General features: G+C 35.8%; 1 protein-coding gene across 2 annotated transcripts in view; it reads right to left on the bottom strand.

Moving 5' to 3' along the window:
* The window catches only part of LOC145683077 (TBC1 domain family member 31-like), a gene marked incomplete at its 3' end in the record, with an annotated part of 85,393 nt that extends 73,241 nt beyond the window's left edge, over nt 1–12,152 (bottom strand). For both annotated transcript variants that reach the window (XM_081754438.1, XM_081754441.1), the window contains 3 exon segments: nt 436–585; nt 5,158–5,253; nt 12,017–12,152. In XM_081754438.1, the coding sequence (XP_081610564.1) occupies nt 436–585; nt 5,158–5,231 (224 nt within the window).
* Nucleotides 12,153–13,120: the final 968 nt, after the last annotated feature.

The raw sequence follows: 13,120 nt of genomic DNA, 5'->3' as shown, positions 1-13,120 counted from the left end.
AATTGTTTCTCAACAAGACTGTACATAGTGATCAAATTAATTAAGTTTACGATGTATTTTAACGTGACTTTTGTTTAGAATGTAGCAAATTACTGATATTATATATGTAAAAATATTACGAATCATGCGAAGTTAAAGCAATTTCCTTAACAGAATAGTAAATATTTAAATTTGCCTATAATTTTTAAAAAATCCGTAAATTTTGCCGACCGTGGGATTCGAAGCCAGGCCCTGCCGATAGTAAAGTAAAATATGTTCTCCAAATCCGTACGATTAAAAGGAGAACAACTTTTGTTGCAGCTCAGTGGCATGTCTTTGAGTATGAGTGAATTGATTAAAATACTTTGGTAAACAAATCAGCAATTACTAAAGTTTACTATCCACATTTCTATAGCAATTATTCAACATAATGCACGGATTAAGAATCTACTCTACCTGTCAGCTGCCAGATCAATAATGAATAAGTTCCCCTGTTGATCTGTTGCTCCAATTCTTTCACCAGTTTCGTCAAATGCCACCTGAATAAAACGAAGACGCACTTCTCCTCTGTCTGTATATACTGTGTTATGGACCTGTAAAATTAAACTAAACCAAAGACAAAAGAATAAGTAGTAAATGAACAGGGTGTTGCATGTAACAAAAAGTTTGAGCAATTGCAGCATAAAACTTAAAAGTACTATTTAATAAACCGTCAATAGTGAATTCAAAGGAGAAACGGGACAATTTTCTCAAAACATATTTCACCTCCAGCACGACAGACATTCCATTACCAAGAAGGTAATGAATTAATCTTAAACTTATGTATTAGCCCCCAGCTTGTATATGCGACGCTCACGCTTCCGGAAAGTTTCCGTAATGACGTATAGAGTGTACATATTACAACTGCAAACGCTACTTACGTTTTTATTTAACATACTGAGAAAGCCGTATATTTCAAGACTTTCCGACCACCCAGAGTAATGCTTCTCAAATAAAAATAGACGTCGGTTTTGAAAGACTTCAACACTCACTGCGTAAATTATCTTACTTGAAGACCCCTAGATTTAAATTTAAAAAAAATGAATCTTTTAGTTTTACGCCACGTACGCTAATGGAGATGAATGATGAATAAAGTGAAAGAATTAGTGGAATGAGAATGCGGAAGGAAACGGAAGTACCAAGATAAAACCCACGGACACGACATTGTTCACCACAAACTACTTGAGCGGGGATCGTAACAGAGGTGAGAGCTCTACCACTGGGCCACTATGTCCCCCTATAGTGCCTATAGTTCTAATTGTAATTTTATATAGGGTGTTAATGGACTATACCGATAAACTGTAAGAGACGATTCCTTACATCATCATAAAAGAAAAAGTTCATATGGACCTGTGGGGAAAAGTGCATTGTTTCAGAGCTAGGGCTGTCCAAAGTCGCGAAAAAGCCAAATTTCAATAGGCCCTATTTCGAATTCCAGTCCTTATCAGCGTAAAGGAAGTCACGCATACGCAATCCAAAAATGCAATTTTCATTAATTTGCAGTGGATGTACAGAGTATTCCATACAGGATGAAATTCCCAGACATGCCATCAACCGAATTGTGAGATATGCTATGACTTTATGATTGGTCCAAAGTAGGCAAACGATAAGCCTTGCTAGCAGTGAATACAGAATCCTTTGGCGCGATGTCGGAAGTGTTAAGGATCGTCAGCAGCATGGTCTCTCGAACTCGGGAAAACACATGCTGCGATGTTTTCTTTCACACTTATAAGTGGAGAAAACGTGAAATATACCGTGCATACATCGCATCACACACACACACACACACACACACACACACAAAAAAAAATGTAGCTGCCGGTTTCTAACACTTTCGACTTCCCTCCGAACCATTGGATGTCCATTGTTGTAAAGGCCAAAGTACCTTGGACCTACTACTTCGTGGTACTTCTACTACCTTGGACCCTCCTTGAAATCAGGGTATATCTGAAAACTATTGAGAGCATATCTGAGAAATTACATCCTGTATAAAGTACCCCGTATACCTATTAAAAACTGACGAAATATGCACTTTGAATTGTGTATGCATGGATTCCTTTACACTGATAAGGACCACCATCCACAGTTTTGGAATTCGAAATAGGGCCTATTGAAATTTGGCTTTTTCGTGATTTGGGATAGCCTTAGCTCTGAAACTATGCACTTTTCCCCATAGGCCCATACGAACGTTTTCTCTTATTTTGATGTGAGGAATCACCTCTTACAGTTTGTCGGTATTGTTCATTAGCACCCTATATAAGTATACTTAAAAAAAGAAAAAAGTCATAAAAGCATAATTCCTGGAAAAGTAACTACCTGGTTAACTTTTTTCAGTTTTTCATTTTGATTTACGCATTTGCATATCAACTTAAAAATAAGTTTCTTTTCATACTTTGTGTTCATTTATTCAATTTCCCCTTATATCTAAATAAGGTTACACAGGCTAGTCGTGTGGGCTAAAGAAGACAATGATGATGAGAAATGAATGAAGTGGTGGAATGAAGAAAGGGAGAGGGAACGGGAGAGCTCCGAGAAAACCCACACATACAATGTTTCGCCACCACGAAGTCCACTTGGCGCGCGCTGGGATCGAACCAGGAACCCTACACACCAGAGATAAACGCTCTACCACTGAGCCGCCGCGGCCCAAATAAAGTTACAAATTAGTAAATAAATATCTAAAGATTTTGCAGTGCATATGGAAACGAAGTATTCATCACATAAAGAAATGAAAATAAATTACGCAAGAATGTGGCTCAATAGCACGATTTTCTTCAACAGATTTTTCCTCAGATGTTTCCGGCATAGGAAACGAAACATAAGGGCAAATTAAATGTCTAAATGCAAGGTACGTAAAAAAATCTTTTATTTTATGTATAATTCTATGTGTCTGGTTAATTGTTTGACTATTCTAATCAAGAGTTACATTTATGATTTAAAGTTTTATTTCCATCAACAATGAAAAACCACGCAATGGATAAGTTAAACCCGAGTAAAAATTTGTTTTTTCACGTATTTATACTAAAGTTTTACACTTAAAATAGTCTTAAAATAAAAATGCAAAATTTAAAATAAAAATTTCTGACGTATCTCGGCTTGGTGTCAACCAAGTACTTTATTTGAACGTCCTGATATGACTTCGAAAGGAAATTAGAGGACTTATATGCTCAGTTGAATAGGTTATGCAGCTGCTTGTGGTTGTAGAACGTAGGTCAAGCAAAATAATATAATTAAGCGGACGTTTCAAGAATAATGTTAAAATTTATGTTTAACGAAATGAAATATTTAACAACAACAAGAAATGTACAAAGCCTCAAACCAGAACTATGCAAACTATAAAGCATCTAACTTCATGAACGTCCTTTACAAGTGTAGCACTCATATCCATAAAGGAGCAATCAAATCATTTGATTTTATTATTTTGAGGTTCTTATTTAGAAAGATTACAACTAACATACAAAAGGTTTTATAATACCAATTACCTAAACGTAATACTAATAAGCCTATATGGCTATCAACTACATGTTGTCCCAAATTAAACCAATTAACTCAAATTAACTGCAAACAAAAAGAAAAAAAAAAATATGGTGTCAAAGTGAATTTGATTAAAGACACAAATAATAATCAACTCATATTGGCCTACCTACAGTTTGTTCTTCACCACTCACTATAACTGCTGCAAAAATCCCACACCATGACTGAATATTCAAACTTAACAAATGAATTTAGCTTTCAATACATCAGAAACACTCTCAGTTTGAACCATTCACTGCAGATACAAGATAGCAAATACACCATTGATAGAGACGAGTTAAACCACGTTATTTCACATGGGCCACCCGATAGATGGCACCACGTTTAAACAGTTTATGAATACAGTCTATTAAGGGAGCCACAGCGAGGAAAAACTGATGACTACGAAGTCTCACAATGTTTATAGTATGTAGAGTTGAATGGTTTCATGTCAATGCCCCGTTTGAGTGAGAGTAGTTTATCATCTGCTTCAGTTGTGAAAACATTTTCTATGTTCAATTGGACTTTAAACTCAAAAAGACAAACAGAAGAAAGTCCTGAAGCTCACCTGAAACTTGCAAATAAGCAATTCTTGAGGGTGCTCCAGATGAAGGGACTGAGGATGACGTAGATGACTAAACGGTCATCCTTAAGCATCATTGTGGTATAATTGCAATATGTGCTTGCATAACTTCATTCTATCTTATAAACTTACTTAACTGTCATAATAAAATAAAAATAAATAAAATAACATTGTGTTACTAATAAACAATATTTGATTTCAGTTTATTTGTATGAAAGGAACTTGCGTATAAAATATTACTAAATAGACAGAAAATATTGTCATCAAAATTATATTTGCGTTTCGCTATTTCTGTTAAAAGTAAAGCATAATATAGGTTCCCCTAATCATTTTATTGCTTCTTCAAACATGAAACGCTTATCTAGCCTGTATTATGGCTCTGGATTCTCCTCAAAAGATAATAAATCGCAGTAGTTCATACTTCTGAACTAATAACAACAAACTGAAACATTATGAGTACATATATAGAAATATTTTTGATAGAGTCAATAAATACTCTTTGTAAATACAAAATAAAAAAAATTTTTAAGTGTATCTTTAGACACAAAAGTGGCTTCGGATGAAGAAGCTTATAAGTTAGGTTTGTATACGAATTCCTCTGTTTATTACAGCCTCCGCAGTTTGTTTCTTAAAGAAGTTACATCTGTGCACAGCGACCTTGAAAAACGGTTTATAACAAACCTCCTTTGCTCATTGCAACCTCGGGAGGTAGTTACGTTTAGGATAGCTTTTTTCCTCACGGCAGCCTCCGGAGATGGAATAGCATTAGGCAAACCTTTGTCCATAGCGAGCTCAAGAGCAACTATTATAACATTAGCGATCAGTCGTGAACTGATACTCTGGTCCTCTAGGAGGTTCGTTTATCTTCGGTTTCTTCCGAGCTAGTTTCGTCTCATTTTGCATCCTCCTACTATAGTCTGCTTGTAACTGCGTTTCTAAACAATAACACGTATTTACAGTTATGACGTGTGTTTGCAAAAGTAACACGCTAAATGTGGAAATCCTTACAATATTTATCTATAAAAACAGCTAAAAATACTTACCCATCTCTATTTGGTGGTTTCAACGTAAAAGCTTCCTTCTTTATACCTTCGGACTTCAGTTCTTCCACAGCCATTTCGATTCACTCCGAACCTAACCTATCGTAATAAACTTTATATATTATCAACACTGAACATAAAAATTCTTTTATATTAAAGGCTCCCTAATGAGACAGCTATATACTGACTATGTGTTCGTATGATACGGCATATTTTAAGCAATTGTATCTGATGTTATATAATTCAATACCATACTTTAATCTGAATGTATTTGTATATAGTCTAAAAAATGACGTATACAAGATGTAACAGTTGGTTCTTAAATGTCTTTTAAAAACGTGCAGACTGACAATACTCCAACAAGAGAGAGAGAGAGAGAGAGAAGGAAAGTAAAGAAAGAAGATAAAAGCAAAATATCACAATAAAATTATTTCTAAAAATTATAAATTCTTATCCCAACGTGCGGGATTATTTCAAACGATCATTTTGTCTTATTCCCTGTCTGATTAGAGATGTTCACTAATATCAAATCTTTTGCATCGTTCAAAGATTTCTTTACTATGATAAGAATTTATAATTTTTAATATTGAATTATGCATAAAATTCGTACATTAACTTATTAAAACTCATTACTTTACAAAAATGATCAATTTCTAAAGTTCTAAGATAAATCTATGAATATAGCAATAAAGTATAAATATCATAATCTAGGCGTCACTGCCTTATACGTGCATGTTTTAAGATATTTTCAGGTTATCACTACAAATATAGCCCGCCCTGTGGCTTCAAAAGCATAATTCTATATTACTCGCCTGTTATCGTTCTTTCACGCTCCTATAGTTCCCAGTGGGTTAGGCAACTGCTGATAGAATGAATCATTTAAAGTACTAAGAGGAGACCCCACCCCCACCCCGCGAGAGAAAACTACTGTAACGATGAATAATACAAGAGTCGTTCAAGGTTGACCGGGATTTTGGTACGTAAATATTCGATGAATAGCTGGATCATGATGAAACTTGCGGGTGACGTAATGTATTCCTTTTCGAGTAACTAGCGCACGATATGATGTATTTGGCGCATGCGCAGCAGTTGCAGCTAACATGGCGGCAAGCAGTGTGATTGTGGAGCAGCGGTGTGTAATGACATTTCTTGTGAAGGAGAAAGTTAAACCAGCTGAGATTTTCAGAAGATTACAAGCACAGTATGGTGAACAAACGAACCCACGGACAAGAGTGTACAAATGGTGTGAACAGTTTCGCGAAGGAGGGGAGCTGTCGTCCGCTGGAAAGATCATGGTAAGTGTCTCCCGGGACATGAAGGGTGTTATCGATGTGGATTTCCTGAACAAAGGGACCACAATTAATGCCAAGTATTACTGCACATTGTTCAGTGGTGCTGTACGAAAGTCCAATCGCAAGAAAAGACTTGGGATGTTGTCTGGAAATGTCATTTTTCTCCATCTGGGAGGGAAGAAATTCACGACAGATGAAGCACTGCGGAACGATGTCCTCCAGTGGCTACGACAACAACCAAGTTCTTTCTACGTCAAAGGAATCAGGGAGCTGCCTCGACGCGCACGGAGAACACTTTGAAAAGCTGATATAGTTTGATGCTTCTCGTGCTATCTGTTTCCTCTGAAGAAATAAAAGTCCTGGTCAACCTTAAACAACCATTGTACTAAATAAAAAAAATAAAAAAAAAAACGGCGTAACAGCCCATTTTGTGAGGGCTGAGCAGCTCCAACGCCATCTGTTAGCGACCGGCTGAACTACGCGCAGCCTAATGATGAACAAGTAGTCGGCGTGCTGCGTCGTCTGTCTCTAACAGGCGCATTAGAAACTTTGACTCACGTGACTCCCCAGTTTGCTTCACGACGCTGGGTGGACGAACACTAGACTACGGTGTTTCCAACGATGAAGAATAGGTTCACCACAACCAATATTTGGAGAATCTACAGATGAAATGCGTTATATTATAATGAAAGGGTACTGCACAAGCGAAATCCTGTAAAGCAAAAAGCGGAGAAATCGCGAACAAACATGAACAATAGAATCCTATGCAATGGAACCATTGTGTAGTATTAAAGTCAGGGTTTGCCCAAGTGGGCCCAGCCCGAAAAAAACAGATGGATTTTTATGGGTTGGACCCACCTGGGTTTTTGAGCTTTTTGTTAGTATATTATTAGTACAACTAAAGTGCTCACATCGAAAGTGGTTTTTATCAGATTTTGGACTCTCCTTAGGCGAATTAGGTGCTTTCACATTAAGGGATACAACCACATTTAACATAAGACCTTTATAAAATTCTGAATGCATAGAACGGATTAAAAAAAAAAAAAAAAAAAAACCCTTAGCTTAAGATAATTATAAACCAAATTAATGTATCGATTATGTTTATAGCCTATTTGAAGCAAAATATGCAATTTTATATTTTAGAAAATACTTTCTGTGAATAGTGTGCTCACCGACTCGGCCATGCCGAGGGACGTTGTATCTCATACGTTTGACGGGTTCAAGGCCATAGGTGCAGGTACTACCAGTATATATGTAGTGCATTTGTAAAAGTATCAGCATTATCTTTGATTACCTTTGATGGTAACACAAGTATTCTTCAGTAAAATTTGGTTTTCCAACAACAATTTTAGTTCAGTCATTTGTTAGTACTCTTCAAATAAGCATTCCGTAGAATCAACATCAGCAATAGCGTAAAAATTCTTGTCAAATTTAAAAAGTTTAATGCTTAGAGTTCCTAAAACTACGTAACGCTTACTATTTCCATTGCTCAATTCAAACTTCTGTACTAGTGGAAGTTTCAATAAATTTCTGTACAATAAAAAAAGCTGCATTTTCGAAGAAGAAAAAAGTCGTGAAAGAAGTGCTCGGGAAATTCCCCCAATTGAACGCGAAAAGCATCGGAACTGAATACTTCAACAATAAAACTATTTATTTTACGCTGGAAGATATTTAATTTCATTTAAGACATTTCGAAACATTTAGTTTATAAAACATGTATTATATCGTTGTTTTAATTTTTTTTTTTTTCTTTTCTTGGAAAGAACCGTGTTGCAACACGGACGTTGTTAGCGGTTGAGTCGGGGGACGCATCCTTCCCAGATTTTAGTCAACTGTGCTTAAAGAAAATAAGAGAACTTTGTATATATAACTTTTGTCGGGAAGAGGATTTTGATTCATCCGACACCTCCCCCCCAAGATTTGAAAAGCTATGCTTGCAGCAAGTGCTAGGGAAATTCCTGTAATTGAACGCACAAAGTATCGGAAGTGAACTTCAACAGTCTTTGTTTTAAATTAATATATTTGGTGCTCATACTTGGTGAACGTCACTGAGGCTCCTGAGATGATTCGGTCTACATTTGTTCCTTCGTCTACCTGTACTACACATACAACAGCGTACCACTTTCCGTCTTTTAAGTTTAAATTTTCAGGGTACAAGCACGAAACATACTAAATTTCCTGTATAGATTTTGGCGGCATACCAATGTACAATTTCAAAATGGCGGCCTTTTTTTTTTTTTTTTTTCAAACTAGCGGGTATCCACGCTACAAAGCAAAATTTTCGGTCTTTTACGTTGAAAGTTTCAGATTAGAAGCGAGAGACTCTTTAAATTAGCTGCATATATTTTGGAGGCGATCAAACGTAAAATTTCAAAATGGCTTCAATTTTTTCAAAACTGCAATGAATAAAAAATGTTTGCAACTTGTAACAACGATAATCTTGATATATAAATCACATTTACCCCAAAGACATTGAAATATTTCGAAAAAACCCAATTAAACCGAAAAATACCCATATGGTCCCAGGTGGGTTGGCCTTCTCAAAAAAAAAAAAAAGTTTTTTTTCAAACCCTGATTGAAATGATTTACTTCTTCCTTTTCAGAAATTTTCGTTTACGTGAAATGTGAAAAAATGCAATCGATATATGACGCTAGTGAGACAATCGATGCTTTAAGGTGATAGTGAAATAAATCTTACCAAGCATATCGACAAGATTACTTTGCGACTAAGGAGAAAAATATATGAGTTATAGGATAAAATGTGTAGTGATGTGAGGAAACAGAAGCTAACCTCGATATAGACTTCTGAGTAAGTGATCAACGCCCAGAATAAAAAGCTTCAGCAAGAAACTTGAAATTTTGACAGTGCATAGGAATCGTAGCATAAAATACCACTAAGGAAGGATTTCTAGAAATTCGACGAGGAAGGGTGGGGGAAATAACGGTGAAAACTGTTATATTAATATGCCCATACCTCCGAATCTCTGCAGCGTAGAAACTTGAGATTGGGTATGAACAGCCAATTTAAAAGAATTACACACGTGTTTTCCCGTTTATATATAGATTTCCTAGAAGCGAAGAAATAAAGTTGGAGTTACAATCGTTACAACACGAAGACCATATCTCGACATTCTTCAAGGTTAGAGACACGAAATCTGGTTTCTAGACTTCATTTAAAATAAGTAAAAAAGTATTTTAGCGTTCTTAAATTTTCCTACAAGGGAAAAAAAAGAAAAAGAAAAGGTGAGGGTTGCAATTGTTAAAATAGGGTCATACCTCGAAATCCCTTAGGTCTAGAAGCATAATATTTCGTATTCGGATTTTTTTTTTTTTTTTTTTTTTTTTTTTTTTTTTTTTTTAACTTAAAATAATTAAAGATATGTTTCAGCGCACTTCTGATTCAAAACAAGTGGGCACATGTTACAACATACCGGAAATTCCATTTTTAACGAGAGAAGGCGGCAATTCCTAATTTTGTTTCTCAATATATACAAATGGTCTCAAGGCTGTCAGTCTCATCTTAACCATTTGAAATTAATCTTTAAACAAGGTTAGCACTTAGGTCGGTATGGGTTTATATCATTTCACTTAAATTAAAATGTGTTTTAAGGAAAGAAGAAGTTCAAATTTTTCGCAAAGAATAATGCCATAAACGTATTTTTGGCGTGCGAAGAATGGAAGCAAAAGCTGAAATAGGAGTTGTGAGGCCGTAGAATGAGCAAATTTGGGGGTTTGCGGGCGAAGTCTTCACGTAAAATTCAATACACTGCCTGGAAAGACATGTTTATAAGGAACAACAGGGTTCTAGAATACTGGTCCACATTCCCATTGACTGGTAATAAAGAACGTAGACCACTTGGCTACTAACCAGCCTTAACTCGCTATTGCTCAATCGGCATTACTATGTGACTGAAGTATTGAGCTTTGATAAAGAAATGAACCTATCTGGCTATTAACCAAATTCAGTTGTGTGCGGACCAAAACTCTTAAAACCTTCCCATAAGGAACAATTTCTGTAGGTGCCAGAATTAAATACAAAGTAACATAGCTGTATTTCACAAGTGCAAGGTTACTTGTGTAAAATCATTACAAGTGTTTTAAGACGGATAAAATAAGTATGCCTATATGAGAGATGACTATTAGATACTATATTCCACTGGCGGTGTATTTCGGCACAGTATATAGATGCTATATTTTATGTTTACAACTGTAGCGTTACTACTCTGAAACCATGACAAGTATTATTGGAACTAGTATCATTACCAAACCTACGTGTTTTTACTACCCTCACTTAAGCGTATCGGTATACCACCGTCACTAATGCGCCTGCTTCTTTCGGAGCAAACCGCGCGTCTCTACCATCTTCGCTCTGCTCTGATTCGGATAGATAGCATTCGTATTTTTAGAGACCGCCTAGCGCAGGTTGGTTTTGCACTGTAGTATTTACACCTTACAGCCGGACTTTACATCTATACGCAAATTGTAAAAGAATTGTAATTTTTCAGCGCTTACTTCTAGTAGAAACCTTGAATATAATCTATACTAAGTGGAGTAATGTTACGATACCCAGCGAAAATCTTTTGTAGGACGAAAATCTTTTGTAGGAAATTACTGACAAAATTATAGCTAAGTTTTTAACTACTACGAGTAGTGTGCCAAAACTTGACCTCCACACGTTCTTTATAAAACCAATTTTGCCAAAATTGCAGGTTAGAAGAAACGAATCTCTGTGAACCTATTCTCAAACTGCAGCAAGATTTTATTTGTAGTTATATGGTAGATTATTTCAAATATTATGTCTTAACACTGCACGTCCTACAATTTCAAATGGTAAGCTGTATCAAAGGAAATGAATCAGCGAACCTTAATCACACATCTTATTAATAACTAAACATATATGGGCTTGTGTATAGCCCGCTCCCCCCAGTTCTTTGTCACCGGAACTGGAAGTCAGTACTACTACTACTTATATCGAGAACAGAACCAAACCAACCCCTGCGGGGCTTCTAACCCGTTCCTACTACTATTGCTACTAACTACCACCACCACTACTACTATTGCTACTAACTACTACTACTACTGCTACTATTACTACTACCGCTACTAAAGCTACTACTACTACTTATACTAAAGCTTTCTTACCGCAAGATTTACATCTTAAATCTTTATAACATGCGATTCCGATTCATTATGAACTAGTATGAATCGTTAGAATCACTATGATTCGTTAAATATCATTGGGAGCTGGGGGGAGCGGGCTATACTCAATCCCATATATGAATTTTGTTTCTAAAAAAAAATGTATATCTTATAGTCGAAATCATACTGAGAGATATAAACAAGAAGTTAACGAGCCGGTGAACCTACACATATTCTCGTACAAAAGTTATGATATTTAATCTTGTGTTTAAATAAACAAATATTATGAGACGTTTGTGTTGTATTATGAGTTTAATATCATGTCAGATTATTTTGTATATCAGTAAAACCTACCCGCACTATAATAAAAGTCATAAATCGCTATCAAAGAAAACAAATTAAAATGCTAGAGTAAAATGCTATATTTGTACCTGAAAATGATATAATTATTCTCTGACAAACAAATATAAATAAATAGAAAAACAGCTCATAAGTCCTACTTCACTAAATCATTGTCATTTAAAAAAAGTTTGAAATTTAAAATTTTCACATTTAGCAGACGTGATCACCAGTCAGTGTTACCAGAAAGTTGCTGTGAGCAGTGATACTAAGTTCTCAAATTAAAATTTCCCTCAGGATTGCAAAAAATCCCTTTTAAGATAAAATTTCCCTAATTTTGGTTCACGAAATATATATATAATTGTTTAAAGAAATCGTTATTGCGTATGTATGGATTATTATACTGTGCTAATATCTCCACAACATAGATTTGTGCTTCTGATCTGTTATTACTTCAATATTATGTTGTATAATGACATCGTCAAGCCAGGTGGAAGAACACTTGGAAAAAGAGTTTGTCAAATTTTGTGTGGGATTCCGGAATGACACCATCTTCCGTCATACTGCCGCAATGTTTAGTATAGGGGCGTCATTTAGGGGGGCAGGAGGGGCAATTGCCCCCCCCAAGAGTTTGAGAAATACATATACTTTGATCGATTGTCTACTTATATACTAGTACAAAACCGGAAAATCTTATGTCTGGGGTGCTTTTGGCCCCCTCAAGCGCGTCTGAAACGACGCTCCTGGTTTAGTAACATAACATTTGTTGAAAAGCTAAATTTCCCTACATGTTATCTCATATTTGTAAAATATCCCTTTTCCCTACTTAAAAAAAATATTTCTTAAATCTCCCTACGCCGCGGGAAGTTTCCCTCAAACTAGAATCACTGGCCGTGACCGTTCACGTATACGCAACGCTCCAATTTCTACCTTCTCCCTACCAATTGTCACACTTCGTAACGCAAGGCCAAACCTCTTCTTCCTTATCACATAACGCTTTTCGATTTTTGTTTTTCACCAATTTTGCTTATTTTGTTGTTTTCACAATAAAAAAAGAAATCACGTGAGATTTTGTGCTGGTTCGAATACACTGAAATGCCAAATTGAAAAGATAATGATCAGGTTTGATTCAGCGTCCCCGAGTAGCTTTCAGATCACTAGAATTATATGGGTCCCTATTCTTCCTCTACATCAGT

Source organism: Thermobia domestica, chromosome 1 (assembly GCF_964235325.1).
Source record: "Thermobia domestica chromosome 1, izTheDome1.hap1.1, whole genome shotgun sequence".
In the NCBI taxonomy this organism is placed as follows: domain Eukaryota; kingdom Metazoa; phylum Arthropoda; class Insecta; order Zygentoma; family Lepismatidae; genus Thermobia; species Thermobia domestica.
This window is presented reverse-complemented; position numbering and strand designations above follow the sequence as displayed.